The sequence below is a fragment of the Polistes dominula genome, unplaced genomic scaffold (genome assembly GCF_049000335.1).
Source record: "Polistes dominula isolate Pdom_NZ unplaced genomic scaffold, Pdom_raw_medaka contig_23, whole genome shotgun sequence".
Taxonomy (NCBI): domain Eukaryota; kingdom Metazoa; phylum Arthropoda; class Insecta; order Hymenoptera; family Vespidae; genus Polistes; species Polistes dominula.
The window spans coordinates 1,680,545-1,697,984 of NW_028300963.1; the positions used below are offsets into that span (position 1 = coordinate 1,680,545).

Genomic DNA, 17,440 nt, shown 5'->3' on the forward strand with positions numbered 1-17,440 from the left:
TATTTAAAAGTAATTTAAATAAGACAATAATAAAATCACAATTTCTTACAGATATAAAAATGGAAAATGTTATTGATACATAAGATAGAAATGTTATATTTAAAAAATTATCTTATTTTTCATTTTTTATTCGTATAATCAAGCATAACGTGCGAAAAATTCTTTAAAATATTGTATATAAAAAAATGTCGCAATATAAAAGCAAAATAAGTATACAATAGATATAAGATAATTATATATAATAGATAATGTAAAAAAAATAAATATAGTTTAACTCATAACAAAGAGACATACAAATTACATGTACGTATTGTTTGATTGATTAGAATATTTTTAATAGGAATCAGTGGCATTTTTATCATATTTCCAACCATTTCAATATTTTTGTTCAATACAGACACACTTTCAAATTTAAACAATTACCGAAATATACATGATTTGTTATCAATATCATATACCTATTATTTCGATTTAATTTATCTAATAAACAAAATTTATACAATTGAGTATATCTCTATGTAACTAGATGTAATTTTACAAAATATAATTTAGTCATGGATATAAAGGAAGGATACACTTACTTCCTTCACGAATTGTCATATTGTATTATAAAAGAAAAATTAAATATATCAGTTATAATAGTTATTAAAAACTGTAATTTGTTCATTTTTGCGTATCCTTTGGTTGAAAGCAACAAAACTTATAAAACATTGTGTAATTTTTAATAACACGTAATCATTGATTCAAACAAGCACTCAAGTATTCGAGGCATTATCATCCATTCGTCCATCCATTAATCTATTTATTTATTCATCCGTATCTTATTAACTCTGGAACGATCATGCTGAAGAATAAATATGGCTGATTTGCGAGCATGAATGACTAATGTCATTTGCACAATCACTCCAGGTATTTAGTACAAAGAATAAGGAACCGCGTACTTTGAGGGACAATTTATCTTTTAAACAAGATCATTAAGCAGGTATCGATGAAGTCGGATTACCTGGCATACGATAAACACCGCTGAACAATATACTATCCTTTGTTTTATCATAAATGAAATATATAAATGGATGATTAGCATTAAAGACAGCCGGTTCAGATGGCCTGCTTGAACGGAAAGTAAATAATGCTGTTGCTGCTGCTGCTGTCGTACCCTCTTCAGTAACCTCGATTTTAGCTTTATGAACAGCATCTCCCAAATGAAGAGTTTTTTCACCTTCAGCTACGAAATTTCCTAAATCAGCCGAATTAGTTCCTACTAGATCATCAAGACCAAGTCGAGTAAAAAGAGTTAGCAAATCTAACTCTCTTTCCAATTCAAATCGTGGTAAGGAGACTTCGACTGGTCTAGGTAACATCCCATCTTTAAGAAGTATTTGTAATTCCATAGCATTAGGCTCATCGGAGAGACGATGAAGAACATTCCTGATACCTCCGTCTCCTTGAATTCGACTTGAATCATCATTTAAAGATCTGGCTGCTGCGAAAGGTGGTAGTAGAACGAACATTGAGATTTCTAAACCTTTATATGGAAGTTCAAGAATGTGTGCGCCCAATTCCTCTGAGACGACTGTTGAACAAACGAAAATGATACGTTTTACTCTTCTTTATCGGTTCATATAATAATATCAAAATATATTTTACTAACCGTGATTGAATGTTTTCTTTTGACGCATGAATGTAATTACGGAATTTTGTCTGCCAGGTGTATAGAAGATATCTTTTTTCGAATTAGCTGCATCGAAACGACTTTGCCAAAGACCTTTGAAGTAAACGGCATTAGCCAAGACAAGATCCGTACTTCCATCGATACTATGTTCTGGTAATAGGTCACGGATATGACCCTTTGTGACGTTACTGACCCAATTGTTTATGACAGTTCTTACTGCTGATGGATTGCTTTTAAAGTCGGTTTTCACTAATTCATCACTGAATAAGTCCAGCATGCATTCACGCAACTTTTTCGTATCCGTTACCCAAAGCCGGTTTGCGGACGTGTATTCGTAATTGCTTGACCCATTATTCTGAAAAGAGTTTGAGTAAAAATCATCGCTCCTCATCGAGGTCGAGGAGAGTTTCGCTCTCGTTTCACGAGAAGTCTCACCTTGAAACGAATCATTCTTACCTTTTTACTTTGCTGTAATGATTTCTCAAAAGAATAATATCTCATGACGTCGACTTTCGATAAATTATTCGGAATATGTAAAGCTTTTTTCAAGGATGCCTCCGTGTTACCACGTGCACCAAAATACGCTATTAGCAAGGCATTGTAAATGCTATCCGGACTGAGAAATATACTGTCGTCGGTTTCAATTTCGGCAGACTTTATTAATACATCTAGGGCAAATTTGTAACGACCTTGAACGAGTGCCGTTTTCGAATCTGGATTCATTTCAGTGGGATTATCGTTGTCTGTTAAACATTGTGCCGTGATACTACCGATCAACGTTAATAACAGTAATAATGACATTGCCTGAAACAAGAAATAAATATGGATTACTTTTTAAAAGTTAGTGACATCATTTCTTTTTGGATGAATAAAATGCTTCAACAGTTTGCAGCATTCGATTGCCTATAAAGAAGAATTTCATAAACGTCAAGGATACAATTCCGAAAGGCTTACACTCGCAATGTCGCATGTTTTCCTAAGTATTACGAAATCATTTTAACGCATGAGCAAGCGATGTTTTAATCCTATGCTTTTTCTTTCTCATGAAAAAAGTCGAAGAACAATAATAATATATTTATGTATGACTCGAATAGAGGTACAATTAATTAATTACATGAAATGTTCTAATTTAATTTGTATCCAATTTTTCGTCTTATCTTTCGTTAAACAGAAAGATTTCAATGCGTGGATTTAAAAGGATTCATGGGAGGCTACCTATAGAAAGTTGACAACCCGTTTCTCTGTATAAATCATTTTCTTTCAAACATTTTATCGTCTGGAGAAAGCGATATGATAATTCGTATAAATAAAAAAGACAATGACATGAAAGATTATTAAAAAAAAAAAAAAAAAAAAAAACATCTTGTTAGTCGAATGATCAATTCTACACGTGTCTCATATAATTTCTTCATCATTATAATCTGACATTGCTACATGTGATATTAGATATCTCGTATTAACGAAACAGTTTGAAATATTCATTATTTTGTCTTCTCATTGATCTTACATTATCTAAAGTCGCATAGATCAATAAGGTTATTATTTGTTCTTCAACCGAGAAGAAAAGATTTCATAAGATAAGACACTCTTCATTGGTACGAGTGAAAGCAGCAACGTGTAGTAAAACCATGACATCATGTAATTCAACTTTCTTGCTTTAAACGAACGAACAACTTATGTATGACGAGACAACAACCATTTGTGTGACGAAATTTACATCGCAACGCCTACGTTTTATTTTGAAGATGAAAATATATGTACATATGTATTATTACAACAACAACAACAACAACAACTACATAGTAGTTATTTTTCTTAAGAAACATGCGAAAAAAATCAAGAAATATCTTCCTGGTATTGTTTAGATTAACTACTGACCTAATTGTTGCTACTGCTGTTGCTGTTGCAACTGCTTCTTATCATTATTCTAACAATTAGTCTTAACAAATTTAATTGAAAAATTGAATATATATATTTTTTTATTTTTTGTATTTTTCAAGGACTGCTGTTTCTTCTTCGTTCATCGCATAAGAATTCTTTACACGAATACGTAGTCTCATTCGTAAATCGATCACGCTCGAACGAATTTAACACAAGTCACAAGTTTAAATACGTAGGAGAAAATATATATATATATATGTATTTTCTTTCTCTTTCTCTCTCTGTTAATCTTGAAATATATTCTATTTTAAGTTAGAAGCTTAAATCACACAGATTAATTGCTATATATATATATATATATATATATATATATATATATATATATATATATATTTAAAGTGAAAGGTATATAGATGTGATACATTTATATACCATTGACGAAGAAGACGTATCATTTTTATCAGTATAGATAAGTATAGTTATTTAACGAATACAAAAATTGTTTATAAAATGATCGATAAGTTTTTCTCTAATGTATTTTCTTTTATATTTTGTAAAAATAACGTAGAAAAATAGAAAGAAATGCATTGATAACATTAATGATACATAAATATTTTCGTAAAGGATTTTGCGTAATAAAAATTGGATTATCACAGGAAATACGATGTAGCTTTGCATTCAAGGTGCGGTTTTCTTATCATATGAGGTTAGGCGATAAGATTTAGTATTTTCTTATTTAAATATTATATCATTCAAATGACATATATCATGATAATAAGTTAATCTTAGTACGAGGATCGTATAATGTCAAACCTTATCGTTAATAAATGCCTATAAATACGAGAACAATGTGATTAGGTGACCGATATTTTTGGAGTTTCGAAAATGATCATGGTCATTGGATGAATAATCATTCGTTTTTTGACAGTGAACCATCACCACGTGAATAAATTCATTAACATGAAAATACTTCAGTGAAAATCAACTGACGCGTCGTTCATGTTTATAAATATGAACACTTTGTTAGGTAAGCAGCTATCGGTATCGTTCATTCATTTTATTTTATTTTATTTCATTTCATTCTGTTTAATAAATAAAACTTCATTATAAATGTAAAAAAATTAATGAAACAAAATAAAAAAATTAATGAAATACAAGATGCAATGAGAGAAGACATTTGACTTCAGTATTGGACTTACCGATTTGGAGAACATTGTTTTGTTTTTCTTGATAACGATAACTCGAATAACTTTCTTGAATTAAGTTCTATGGAAAAAAATATACAAACGTAGTGCTCTTTATTGAGTTGTAAACGGAACTAAGAGATAATGACGATTCAGACATGGGAGAGATGGTAGTTTTCTATAAACCCCACCAAGAGACTCCGATGTTCGTCATACTTGAATCGAGTATATCCTTTCGAATGATTCGTGTTTCTCTTTTTTAATCCCACTCCTTTTCTCCAACCTACTACGTCTTCTCAACGTATGTAAGTATATATACATATATATATATTTACTTACATACATGCTTACTTCCTGAACATTGGAAATGCCCAACGAAGAGTCATAATTGTTTTCTCCTCAGGAAATTCCTCAAGGAAAATGGACATTGATTCGTATTGATTTTCTCAAGCTAAAAATCGATTTCGATTTATTTGTTCTTTGTTATCACATTCTTATGTTATTCTTTGGTAACTGATTATATGGAATATTCCACTATTAGCGATTCGTTAAATCAATCAATAAAAGGAATAATTAATAATTATGGTCAACACAATGAAGGAACCGTAAATTTAACGAAAATTAATCAATTAGTCAAATTAATAAATCTGTACATATTACTTTACAGTATTCAATGATAAACTAAGTAAAACTTGAGATTGAAAACAGAATAAATCTTTCAAGTAAACAAAAAAATATCTAGCGGTCATTTATGATTTTTATTGAACCTTATTTACTTATCGTTAATAAATCTTTTAACGAATTACTCCTTATTAATGAAAAAGGGTAAGTGAATGAAATTCTTTAATTATTTCAATCTCCGTTCTACGTTCGTTTGAATTTTAATATATTTCTTAGCTAAATTATTTTTATTTTCTTTCTAATCAGCTGTTTCTTCTATCTTATCGTTCATTCAGCATCTAATTCACCTTTCTAAAGATCATGTTCTGCTAAAGGTTTCACGATTTGACCAACAATTAATCTCAAGCATATTTTACGAGACAGAATTTTTGTAAGATTATATCATTGACGTTTTAAATTTCATTCGAACGAACATTATATCATTGACATTTCAAATTTCAGTCTAACGAATAGTTATAATAGGTTCTTATTGGGATTTAATATTGCAAAAAATTGTTTACTATTTCTTTTTATATTTTTTGTCAGTCTCTTATACTCATCATTCATGAGACTGACCTTAAGTAGGGAAAGTATGCGCTTGATAATCCTTTTAAAACTTGTATTATTTATTTCTCAAATTAAACGATCAACGATGTCTTGACTCGAGAGAAGTTGTAAGGTCAAGATCATTTAAAGAGATTAAATGAGACAATAAAAATGGCTATAACCGAGGATCGTATTTATTCGAATTGTTAATAATTTTTAAAAATAGAAATAGACGTTTGATTGGAAACGTTATATTATTTTCTTGCTGTTTCTTTTTTTTCTTTTTCTTTTTATTTGCTTGCATATTTTGGAATTTATTATGAAACGAATTTTGTATTGGTTTAGTTGAATCAATAAAAATTCAGAAAATATCGATTATATCATCGATGAGATCGTTTTATATTTGAACATACCCAAGGCATGGGAATTTCCTTCTCGACAGTACTTTCAAATTTACGATCAATGAGTTTTTTTTTTCTTCATTGAAACGTCAATACCGTAATACTTGTGTGTGTGTGTAATGATTTTTATATTATTTCGTCTCAATAGTATATTTTGCTTTTTCATCGAATGTTTTCTTTTTATACAGACGTAAGTTATATATACGATTCATCTGTTCTATTACTTTTGTTTTTTTTTTTTTTATATATAAAATCTATCCTATATAACTTGTAGTAAAAAAATAAAAAATAAAAAATAAAAAATATTATACATATATTTTTATATATCTTTGACATGTGTTTTTTTTTATTTGTTGCATAAGAACAGATGTTAACAACACAATTTTTCAATGTCCAGTTCGCGTAACAACTGTGAAGCGTGAAGTATAATAATACCGAGGGCGAAGTTTTTAATTTGAACGAGTTATTTGTTTTTTTTTTTTTTTAAGATACGATATGTACGATAGAATCAATATGATTAATTTTCATTATCGATTCAATAATGAAAATCGATTGAAAGTCAATCTTTGACGCAACTGTACCGTGATAGTATTTCTTGATAACAAGTATGTGTAAAATTCTATATCTATTTATACAGATCCATTTGAATATAAAGATTTTCAACACAATGCAATTATCATATTTTTATTGATGTTAAGCAATAATTATCTTACCCGTAATTGCACCATTGTTCTCTCTCTTGTTTTATAAATATCAAAAAAAATGTTCTTTTAAAAAAACAAAACAAAATAATAAAGTTTGTTTTTTCTAATTGTAAGACACTCGTTATAATGACAAATAAAGAACAAACATTTGACGTGCATGTAGTGCACGAACTGCAGTACTATGTAACATCGTTGCTTTATATGCTCTTGTTGATTTTTCATAAGCAAATTATACGTCATATCACGTTGATTTGATTTTCCCCTTCCTCTATTTTTATTAAAAATACTTTTACGTCTTGTTCCAATTCACTGTATGTTTTTAAATTGATTTTATATAATTGCAATATGATCCAAAGGAAATTCCCCACAAGATATTACGATAAATACGTTTGTATCGATAATGCGATTTCCAATAAGACATTTTTATATCATTCGTACAATTTATACAAAAATATTATTTAACTGATTCAAAATATTCGCGAGAGATTTAATGTATTTATTTTATTATAAATATATCACGATTTAAATATCATAGAAAGTAATGATATTTTTTTCATTAATTTTTTTTCTTTTAAAAATCATTACTCATAAATATATTTAGGATTACTTTTATTTATATAGAAATTTTATTAATCTTACGAGCATATATTATTTTAGTTGAAAGAAAATATTATTCATAAGAGTAATAATTAGGAGTTAGATAATGAGGATACATCAATGATATTATCTTTTCTTCCGCTTAATTTTAATTATATAAAAACCGCAACGGACATACTTTGACATTTGATATTTTCTTTTATAAATGATACCGTCAAATTCTTTTATGCTGCATTATTGTTTTCTCCGTCACGAATAATAATACGAATGTTTTTTAATGAAAAAAATAATACATTTTCAATGCAACGAATCTCACTTAATATTGAAATGATGTTTAAAATATTGTTTCAGTTAATTTAAAATAGTCAATTGTTTCACTGATATTCATTTTCATTCAGGATGAAATGATATATTCACTCAATATATTCAAATAAAATGTATAATTAACAATTATATAAAATACATAATACTCTGTTATAATACGTATTATTCTATTATTTGTCTTTGTTCTCTCTTTTTTACTGGTTCAAAGTACTTTCCTACTAATACCTTCTTACATTTATTTAATACTACTAGATACGTCGAGTCTATAATTATTCCAATATTACTATACTTAAAATAATAAAATTGTTTATATTAAAATCAAGAAATAGTAAGCTGCCTTTGAATACGTAAAGAAATACAATGTTTAAAAATAAATTGCATATTTTTCTCTAGTTATTACATTTACATAATTAAGGAGTTAAAATAATATCGTTAGATGCCATAGAATTTGCACGAATACCAAGCGATTCTTCGTTTTCTATATTTTCGTTTGAATTTTGAATGTTCTTATTTTTAATCCATATTTTAAACTTATTACCACTTTTAACATGTTTTATTATTGTAAATATAGCTATTATTAAAAATATCGCAGCCAAAATAACATAATAACAGCCATAGATAAAAAACTGAAACAGAAAATGAATTATTTTAAAATAAAGTATAAAAAGTAATAAAATATCTTATCATATGCAAAACAATTTTATATGTTATTAGATTAATGATATTAATATTCAATATGTATCTTCTTACTTGAGATCTGATATCCTTTCCAAGATTGCCATTAATAACTATTAACGTTAACAAACTTTGGAATAATAATGCATAAAAGATATTTGTACCAAATATTAAACCATAACTATCTTCCGATATATATTTCGCAACTTCAAAGCTATAAAATAACAAAATATCAAATATACGAATTATATAAATAATTCAAATCTAAATAAGAATTACCTTGCAACAGTGACCATAGTATGATAAATTACTCCAAATACTACGTATGCGGCATATTGTACCCAAATATTATAACTATAGGAACATAATATGATTAAAGCACCTTCCATAAATGCAAAAATTGTTACCATAATATCTCCTATCAGTGGCCAATTCAATGGTATTTTAGCAACAGTATAAACGGTCAAAGCACCTAATGAGAATTCTTATTTTATAAATAATTTTATGCATACAATAATATACTGTTATTAATTAATATCTACTATTTATAGATACTAATATAAAATTGATAATATATATATATATATATTTTTTTTTTTACCAATGACTGCATAAACGGCATCAATTGCGCCATTATAAATCTCGTCGTAAGATTTAACAGTCGTTTGCCATACGAGCTGCGCATAACTAGTTATTTGTAAATAGCCACAGGTTGATAATGCCCACCACATGGACCATTTTACGACGTCACCATGTGTATATGCATTTACAAAATGTTTCCATAATAGCGCATAAGCATGTTTTATCTTGGAAGACCTAGAGGTTACGTTTATCACCTCAGGATTATTGTTTAATTTTTTTTCAAGATTAAGCATTTGACAATTATTATCTTCAAGCGTTTTCACGTTATCCGTTGATGATGAGGATTGAATATTTTGATTGTGAATTGTTGAAGAATGAAAATAAATAGATTCTCCCACGGATGGTAAAAAAAATGTCCATAATGTGGCAAGTCCAAACGCTGAAAAAAAAAACATATATATATATATATTTTTTTTTCGTCAATCAACTTATCTATCATCGATTTATCATCTGTGATAGAAGAAGAGACATAGATTTAATCTTATTATATCGAAGTTATCAAGATATATAAAAAATAATAAAAAATATATTTAATGTGATATAAATTTCAGGTCTGCTGATATATAATATTGTTCATAATAGATTGAAATAGTTATTATTAAAATTTGTTAATATACCTGCAGCGGTGAGGTAATTCAACTGATGGTAATCTAAGATATGAAATGAAGATGTTAATTGTGCTATGATTCCACCCATACATCGTCCAACAAGGGTAGCTGCTTTTGTATGACCTGTCACTTCTTGATAATGCGCTTTATCAACTTTTGCATAGATGTACGTATAATATGCCACTTCAGAAGAAAGAAACAGGCCATAAAAGAATTCAACGACCTGAACTACTATTACAGTTTTTGCAAGTATTAGTACAAAAAATGTAATAAATCCAGAAATGGAACACAGTATAATAACAGGCTTATATCTTACAAAATCAGTTATCAAAAATATTATAACTAAAGTTAAAAAGTAACAATATGTGCTAACTGGATATATATCTTGATTTACCTGAAAGTTAATAATATATTTGTCATTAAAACTGTTTGAGAGAGTAAGTATTAATTAATAGATTTAAATTTTCATTGTATTCACAAACTTCTGTTATTGTAAAATTCTTCCATGGTCCTGTTAAGTAATCAGTTATAAATGATTCTGATGGTCTGAAGTTTGTTAACATTCCAAACATACATAGAATGAGTGATATCTTTCTCCAATGCATTGTGAAAAATATATCGTTTATTTTCTGTATTTCTTAGAATATCTAATATTAAATATTTTATTTATTTTTCTTATACCTAGAAATATATAGATTGTTTTTATATATTTAAAACAATAAAAAACACACATTTAAAGATTTATATTAATGATATAAAATACATAATAAATAATATTATATACTGTAACATATATTTCATTGGAAATATATTATTAATAATTTATAAACAAAAGTTTTAAAAGTTATGCAGAAAAATTAATAAATAAATTGTAAATTAAAAGATTATCACAAAACTTCTTATATATCGTCAAGATAAAAAGATAAACACAGATAAAATCTGATAAATTGAACAAAAACAAAACAATTTAATATAAATTATATATATTCAATATGAAATTATTATAACAGATTCGTATTAAATTACCATTTTTTAATTCAATATCAATCATTTAATTTCTTATACTACTAAGCATTATTGATACTGCATTATTTGGAAATACATTTTTAACGTAAAATATAATATTATACATTTAAAATATTACATGTCAAGAATGTTATTTCAACGAAAATTTTATTATCTCATATAAAAATGTTTTGTTATGTTACATTCATGACTAGAATATTTAATTAAGTACCAATTGAAATAAATTAACCGGTTAAATCTCTACTTCTTCACTCACTACACGTTCAACGAAGTATGGTCAACTGAACACTGTCTGATGACAGCAGGAGTTACTTTCTATTCCTATGATTATACAAAATATGTAGTTGTAGCGGTACGACCGATGGTCGCGCCATCTAAGTTACTAGAAGGCTAGGGAACCACGCTAGCAAGGTCACCAGACGAGTACAGTCTGTGCGTAGCCGTTGAGAAGTGTACAACTAAGAAAAGCAAATCGCATCCGTTAAATAAAAATCATAAAACAAATTCAGTCTAATATTATCTTTACTCTAGAGAAACCCTCTACATAGTAAGGTAAACTGTCGCCACCTAGCACATTTCAAATGGTACTCAATATGTTACTAGATTATTGTTGATACAATTTCTTTTGTATTCTTATGTATAATCTTAATAAGATTTCTTGAGAAATATAAATAAATATAAAATATCGAATAATTGTTTTAATTGTGCATCATTTAATGCAAGTATGTTGCATCGCAATAACAACAATAACAACCAATGAAAAAATGTGCTTTTCCCCCAAGATTCAAACATATGATCGGATGTGATTGGATAAAAAACAAAAACTTGACCAAATAAAATTCCAAATTGTTGACATTTCATTTTTGATCCTGCAGGAGAAATTTATAAATATGTATACCTGTCTTCTTTCTGTGTATGTATATCATACATGATATGCATAATATTTTGACCTTTAATATTCCTTAAAAACGTTGAATGTTAAATAAAATTGCGTCGAATGTTTATCATGTTTTATGAATATTGGAGATGTATCGTGCAAATGTAATTATTAATAATATTTATACAATAGTGTAATTCTCATTGTATATTTTCTTTTTATCACTTTCCTGTCAATGTTAACATATTATCTTTATTTTTTTAGCAAAATGGACAACAACAAAGAGGAAATGTTGAACCATTACACCCAAATCGGATTAATGGAAGACAACCTTCACCTATAAATGTACCAATGTCGGTTTTAGAACAGTTTAGAGAATCATGGTTAACTGCAATTATTGGATCTATTTTATTTGCAACTGGCATGTGTCTGTTGTTTTGGAATGAAGTATGAATTTGTAAATCATATTTTATATTCAAATTTCTTGTGTGTATAATGAATACCTTTACGTTGTTCTCAGGGAAGAGCAGTAAAAGTAGCATATTCTTTAGACGAAGCTTTACGAAATGTGGCAGTACTTCCAAATCCATTTAAATTGTTACCCGAATTTGAAGGCCGACTAATACATATTTCAGGACAATTATCTATATCGGAGCCATTGACTGAACCTGATTATGGCATTATTGTGTCATGTGTTAAATTAAAAAGAAGAGTACAGATGTATCAATGGGTTGAAATTGAAGAAGAAAGAAGGTATTGTATTTGATCAATTAAATATAATTGATTATAAATATTCTTTAATGTAAGTAGAAATACTATTAAATCGAAATACCATTTTAGTTTTGGCGGAGTGACAGAAGAAGATAAACATTACTATTATACGACAGAATGGAAGGATAAGCTTGTGGATTCTGATCATTTCTATATTAGAACTGGTCACCATAATCCAAAAGAAATGCCAATCAAAAGTCAAATACAAACTGCTAATGAAGTTAAAATTGGAGCTTTTATTCTTGGATCTGAATTAAAGAAGAAATTTAATGAATTTATTGAGATTACCAGCGATGAAAGACCAGAACGAAAAGATATCAAAATGCATTCTGGATTGTATTACCATAGCACAGACTTATGGAATCCCCAGGTATCTCTCCATAATAAATATTTTATTATTTTAGTGTTTGAATAATATATTTATTGTTTTCTTTTGGTTTTATAGGTTGGAGACATTAGAATACAATTTTCTTATGCAGGGAAACAAGGTGATGTTTATTCCGTTGTTGGAATGATGGAAAAAGGAATTATTGTTCCTTATACCACATCACATGGAGAAGATATTTTACTTCAAAGAAAACACAAAATGACGGTGGATGAAATGTTTCATTTAGAACATTTTCACAATTATTGGAGAACTTGGAGTATCAGGTAATCTTTTATAATAATTAATTTATTTAAATATTTTTATATTTTATTTAAGTGTCTTCTTCACTTATTCTTATAAAATTATTTTTTAACAGACATTCTTTTTTTTAACAAAATGTATAATTAATTTCAGAGGACTTGGATGGTTGGTTCTATTTTTGGCAGCTACTTGTTTGGCAAATATATTGAGAACAGTAATACTTAATTCTACATTCTTATGTGGAATAATAGCGATTGAATCATTAACAATGTCTGTTTCCATGTCCATTAGTTTATTAGTTATCGGTCTGGCATGGGTATGGTATCGACCAGTAATTAGTCTTTGCTTAGCTTTAGCTTCAATTTTACCTTTTATTTATTCAACTTTAACAGCATCTCAATCGCAACAACGTGATAATTATAGAAGATTATAGTCTTATGCTGGAAATATTAATAATGTATAACACATCTATCTATAATATTTTTTTCAGTTTTTCTATAAAGTTGTAAAGTTTTTATGTACTTTACATAGTAAGTATTACCAAAGTGTGAATTTCATTGTTAATTGTGAACAGTATTACCAAGTGTGAATTTTATTGTTAATTATATATATAAAGTTATTTATTAAATATTAAAAATAAAACTTTTGTATTATAAAATAGCTATGTTTTAGAAATATTTATAATCAAATGTAAAAAATGTGAAATACATCAGCTATATCAGAATATGCATCATATACATTATATATTTATTGATAACATAAAAACTGTAGTTCATTATCAAAAGCAGTTTCAATGTTGGTTGAGAATATCAGTATTAGATGGCGTTGAATGTTTGTTAATTGATCATTGACTTATAGTTTTATCAATGAATTTAAATTAAGAATATTTTTATTGACTAACATTTCGGAGACAACATTTAAAGTTTAAATAATATTTGTTGAATAAAATAACTTTTCATTTTCTTTTTTCCTTAGAAAAAAACAAAAAAGAAAATAGAATCCTATATCTAGATAAACAAATTTTCAACAAATTGCTGAAGTAAGGAAATATAAATCTATGTATGTGATACATATAGGTACCTATGTATATATATATATCTGATTTCAACAGTACCTCAATGTAAATTCATTTCAACGATAACTACGTTAGAATATTGCAACGAAGAGGAAACTAGGCAAAAGGAGTAAGATAAAAAAAAATGGAAGGAAAACATCGAGCAAGCCGATGGCTGCACAATGCAAGGAAAATGCGCAGCTGTGCAACCCTTTACAAACTTGGCCCGGAATCGCACGGATTTGTAATGAAGTGAATATTACTCGGATTCCTCCCCTCTATTCTCATTCTCTCTATCTCTCTTTCTCTCTCTTTTGGTTTCTTTCTCTTTTGCACGTTTGGTATCTACGGACGCTGTTTCAGGAAATTGCATTATACCCGACTCTCGATTCAGTCGTATCAGCGACGAACAGCCATGCCATTGTACCAGACTGTGCGTATTATGTTACTCGTTATTCGTGATTTTGAAAGCACAATGCGTTCGTGATTTTAACTCGGTTGAATCACCTTTATCTCGAGTATACAGCTATTGAAAATTTTTGTCGACAGAAATAGTTGATATTAACTAGCACCGTTATCAAATTATATACATTGAAAATATTCCTAATTGTAAAAATTCTAAAGTATATATTTTCAATGGAAAAAGTTCATTTCCCATTATTAATTTGTGGTTTATTCTCTATCAACAATTTTAGTTCAATTACATTACAAAGGAAGAAAATAGGATATATATGTATATATATATAAAAAGAGAGAGAGAAAAAGAGAGAGAGAAAAAGAGAGAGAGAGAGAGACTAGACAGGAGATTGGAAGTTCGTAAACTGAGAGAGCATACGGTTGGTGAAATTATTCACTGAAACGTAGCACTCCGGTACGCTTCGTGCTATCCGTATTTGCGGTTAAAACGTCGATTATACCGTGATTTATGGGGACGGTGACACGTTCCGGTACGTTTGCGGACGCGACTGAGTTCAATTACGCGATAACACCGTGGAAATTCCATTTTGAATTAGTTGAAAAATAGAAATTAAAAAAGAAAAATAAGAGAAACTGAGAAAGGGAGAAAAACTGAAGAAATTTTAATAGAATTCCACATCTCTCTTGATCTATAAAACGATTTACTTTTGGTTTCAAGAACGATACAGAGTAAACCAAAAAGAGGATGGTCTCGTATTGAAAATATTTCACAATTGCCAACCACAAAACTATTTCATTGCATGCATTTCGTTCGACCATTCTAGATTTAATTTACATGGAAATAATATCGGTGTGGTCCGATCGATCAATAAATCGATTCGACCGCAATATCGACACCCTCGTAGAGTAGAAGGGAGGATTTCATTACTAATTGTAAGTACTTTCGTCGTGAGAGAAGATTGTATTTTTAACGCAATATATACTCGAGGCAGTGCAAATGCTTCATTTCTTTTTGTGTGTGCAATCTTCTTTTCTATTTTTTATTTCTTACAGTATTTAAATTTAAATGTTTTTTATAATAATAATAATAATAATAATAATAATAATAATAATAATAATAATAATTATTATTATTATTCACCCTTTCATTTCCTTCATAACAGGCAAAAAAAGAAAGGTCTAAGGTCCGTTCTTTCGAGGTATTGAAGTTCCATCGTTTAAGAATTTATTCGCAATTGTCCTTTTTTCTTAACATCGTATAATTTCTTTCTTGAATGTATCCGCTCGTTCATTCGTTCGTTTGTTCGTATAAATGAGAATTTACGTCTTCCTTCTTGCAAGGACCGGATGTAATTCAATCGCAACTAATGGACCATGTACGCTGGACCGAGTACATCGCTAATCTCGTTTTGCCAGCATTGTTACATGGAGGATACCTTGTTGAAAATTTGGTACGATCTTCATATGTGTGTAGGAGATCGAAAGAGAGAAACTGTATGTGTGTGTATATGTGTAAGAAAGACAGAGAGAGAGAGAGAGAGAGAGAGACTGGTTGATTGATGTAGGGACTGTGCTGTTGGTAAAAAGAGACCAAACGAATAAATGAGAAACGTTCGTCTTTGAAATCGGTAAAGGGGAGTAAAAAAAGATCATCAGTTGATATACATATACATGTATATACATATGTGCATATGTAAATGTAAAGAGAAAAAGTGGTGTATGTTTTGTAAAGTATAGGATAGATAGATATCAAGTAAAATCGATACAAAAAAATAAATGACGTTATCGCGGCCAAATAAAATTGAACGTTCAATTCAAAACTAGTACCCCACCCAACCAGCCCAATGCCTCCTCCTCATCATCATCCACCTTACACACTTTTTGCATTATTCAGCACTCGACGCTACAAGATCGATAGCATAGCGAGTTCCTGCGCTGACAAAATTTACTTGGACCAATACACAGAATTTACAATGTAAATTTTGGTCAAACAGCAAATAGCTTCGTATTATTACATAAATATAAGTATCTAATATACATGTATATGTATATATGCAATGGAATCCTAGGTTTTATAATAAATTACTAAACTTTTTTGGATTCTGCTGCAATTTATTATTCTTTTTTTTAACCAATCTATCTCTTTTATTATTCTGCATATAAATGAACTAACTTAAAGTCATCAAAATGTCACTACTGTTGTGAGATATTAAACATTTCGATAAAAAAAAAGAAAAATTGAGTTACATTAGTATACAATCAAGTGAACAATAGTACCTGGCGCGTGCATTGATGCATCCACAAGCAAAAATAAAGTCATAGAAAGTTAAGATATATTATGTCGTATGATTTTTTTATTCTGTAATCATTTTTTCTACTCTTAATATAAAAAAAGAACAGTATTATTGTCCCAATTTTCACAGTATAATGATACTAAATAATCTTGAATACCTTCTAAATTAATATGATAAACAAATCATCGAGTGTTTACAATACAATATATTGTTAAGATATTTATAGGTATGGGTATAAAAATGTGATAAAAAAATGATTCGTTGCAAAAATTTGTTCCGAAAAGTAGTGAGGTTTTTTCCGAAAAAGTGAATATTCACTGGACAAATATAATCAACATGTGAACTGCGGTAAAAGTGGGACTGAGCTCCTTTTGCGTTATAAAATGCGATTCCGTACCTTGTGACAACGTAGCCTCTGGTCGTTGCATCTCGCTGATGTTGTCGTCGACATTTATTCATGAAATACAAGGAAATAGAGA

At 28.6% G+C, this 17,440-nt stretch overlaps 3 protein-coding genes across 5 annotated transcripts; 1 reads left to right on the forward strand and 2 right to left on the reverse strand.

Moving 5' to 3' along the window:
- Positions 1-308: 308 nt before the first annotated feature.
- Positions 309-7,222, reverse strand: LOC107065304 (serine protease inhibitor 88Ea). Of its 2 annotated transcripts, none has more exons than XM_015318885.2 (4): positions 7,058-7,222; positions 2,129-2,476; positions 1,652-2,027; positions 309-1,573 (listed from the first exon to the last, which is right to left on the reverse strand). In XM_015318885.2, exons 1-4 carry the CDS (start codon positions 7,070-7,072, stop codon positions 975-977), a joined length of 1,338 nt encoding a protein of 445 aa, XP_015174371.1. In that variant the 5' UTR covers positions 7,073-7,222; the 3' UTR covers positions 309-974. The 2 variants fall into 2 exon arrangements, with proteins under 2 accessions (XP_015174371.1, XP_015174370.1); XM_015318884.2 differs by lacking the exon at positions 7,058-7,222 and adding an exon at positions 4,753-4,916.
- Positions 7,223-8,066: 844 nt separating this feature from the next.
- LOC107065338 (thiamine transporter 1) lies at positions 8,067-11,210 on the reverse strand. 2 transcript variants are annotated; one of them, XM_015318932.2, is made up of 7 exons: positions 11,132-11,210; positions 10,377-10,575; positions 9,904-10,288; positions 9,246-9,665; positions 8,924-9,116; positions 8,720-8,858; positions 8,067-8,595 (listed from the first exon to the last, which is right to left on the reverse strand). In XM_015318932.2, exons 2-7 carry the CDS (start codon positions 10,497-10,499, stop codon positions 8,380-8,382), a joined length of 1,476 nt encoding a protein of 491 aa, XP_015174418.2. In that variant the 5' UTR covers positions 10,500-10,575; positions 11,132-11,210; the 3' UTR covers positions 8,067-8,379. The 2 variants fall into 2 exon arrangements, with proteins under 2 accessions (XP_015174418.2, XP_015174419.2); XM_015318933.2 differs by having other exon boundaries at positions 10,921-11,207.
- Positions 11,211-11,789: 579 nt separating this feature from the next.
- On the forward strand, positions 11,790-13,856 carry Tmem43 (Transmembrane protein 43). The gene is made up of 6 exons (XM_015318930.2): positions 11,790-11,961; positions 12,062-12,244; positions 12,318-12,550; positions 12,638-12,938; positions 13,014-13,219; positions 13,350-13,856. The coding sequence occupies exons 1-6, from the start codon at positions 11,947-11,949 to the stop codon at positions 13,627-13,629; spliced, it is 1,218 nt and encodes a 405-aa protein (XP_015174416.1). The 5' UTR covers positions 11,790-11,946; the 3' UTR covers positions 13,630-13,856.
- The last annotated feature ends 3,584 nt before the right edge of the window (positions 13,857-17,440 follow it).

Excerpts from the sequence above, each read along its gene's own strand:
- LOC107065304 (XM_015318885.2), bottom strand. Across the intron at positions 2,028-2,128 it reads CATTACAGCAAAGTAAAAAG|AATAATGGGTCAAGCAATTA; the intron begins GTAAGAATGATT and ends AACTCTTTTCAG. Across the intron at positions 1,574-1,651 it reads AAAGAAAACATTCAATCACG|TCGTCTCAGAGGAATTGGGC; the intron begins GTTAGTAAAATA and ends TTTGTTCAACAG.
- LOC107065338 (XM_015318932.2), bottom strand. The coding sequence starts at position 10,499 with ATGCATTGGAGAAAGATATCACTCATTCTATGTATGTTTGGAATGTTA. Across the intron at positions 9,666-9,903 it reads GAATTACCTCACCGCTGCAG|CGTTTGGACTTGCCACATTA; the intron begins GTATATTAACAA and ends TTTTTTTTTCAG. Across the intron at positions 9,117-9,245 it reads TGCCGTTTATGCAGTCATTG|GTGCTTTGACCGTTTATACT; the intron begins GTAAAAAAAAAA and ends AATTCTCATTAG.
- Tmem43 (XM_015318930.2), top strand. Across the intron at positions 12,551-12,637 it reads GAAATTGAAGAAGAAAGAAG|TTTTGGCGGAGTGACAGAAG; the intron begins GTATTGTATTTG and ends ATACCATTTTAG. Across the intron at positions 13,220-13,349 it reads TGGAGAACTTGGAGTATCAG|AGGACTTGGATGGTTGGTTC; the intron begins GTAATCTTTTAT and ends AATTAATTTCAG.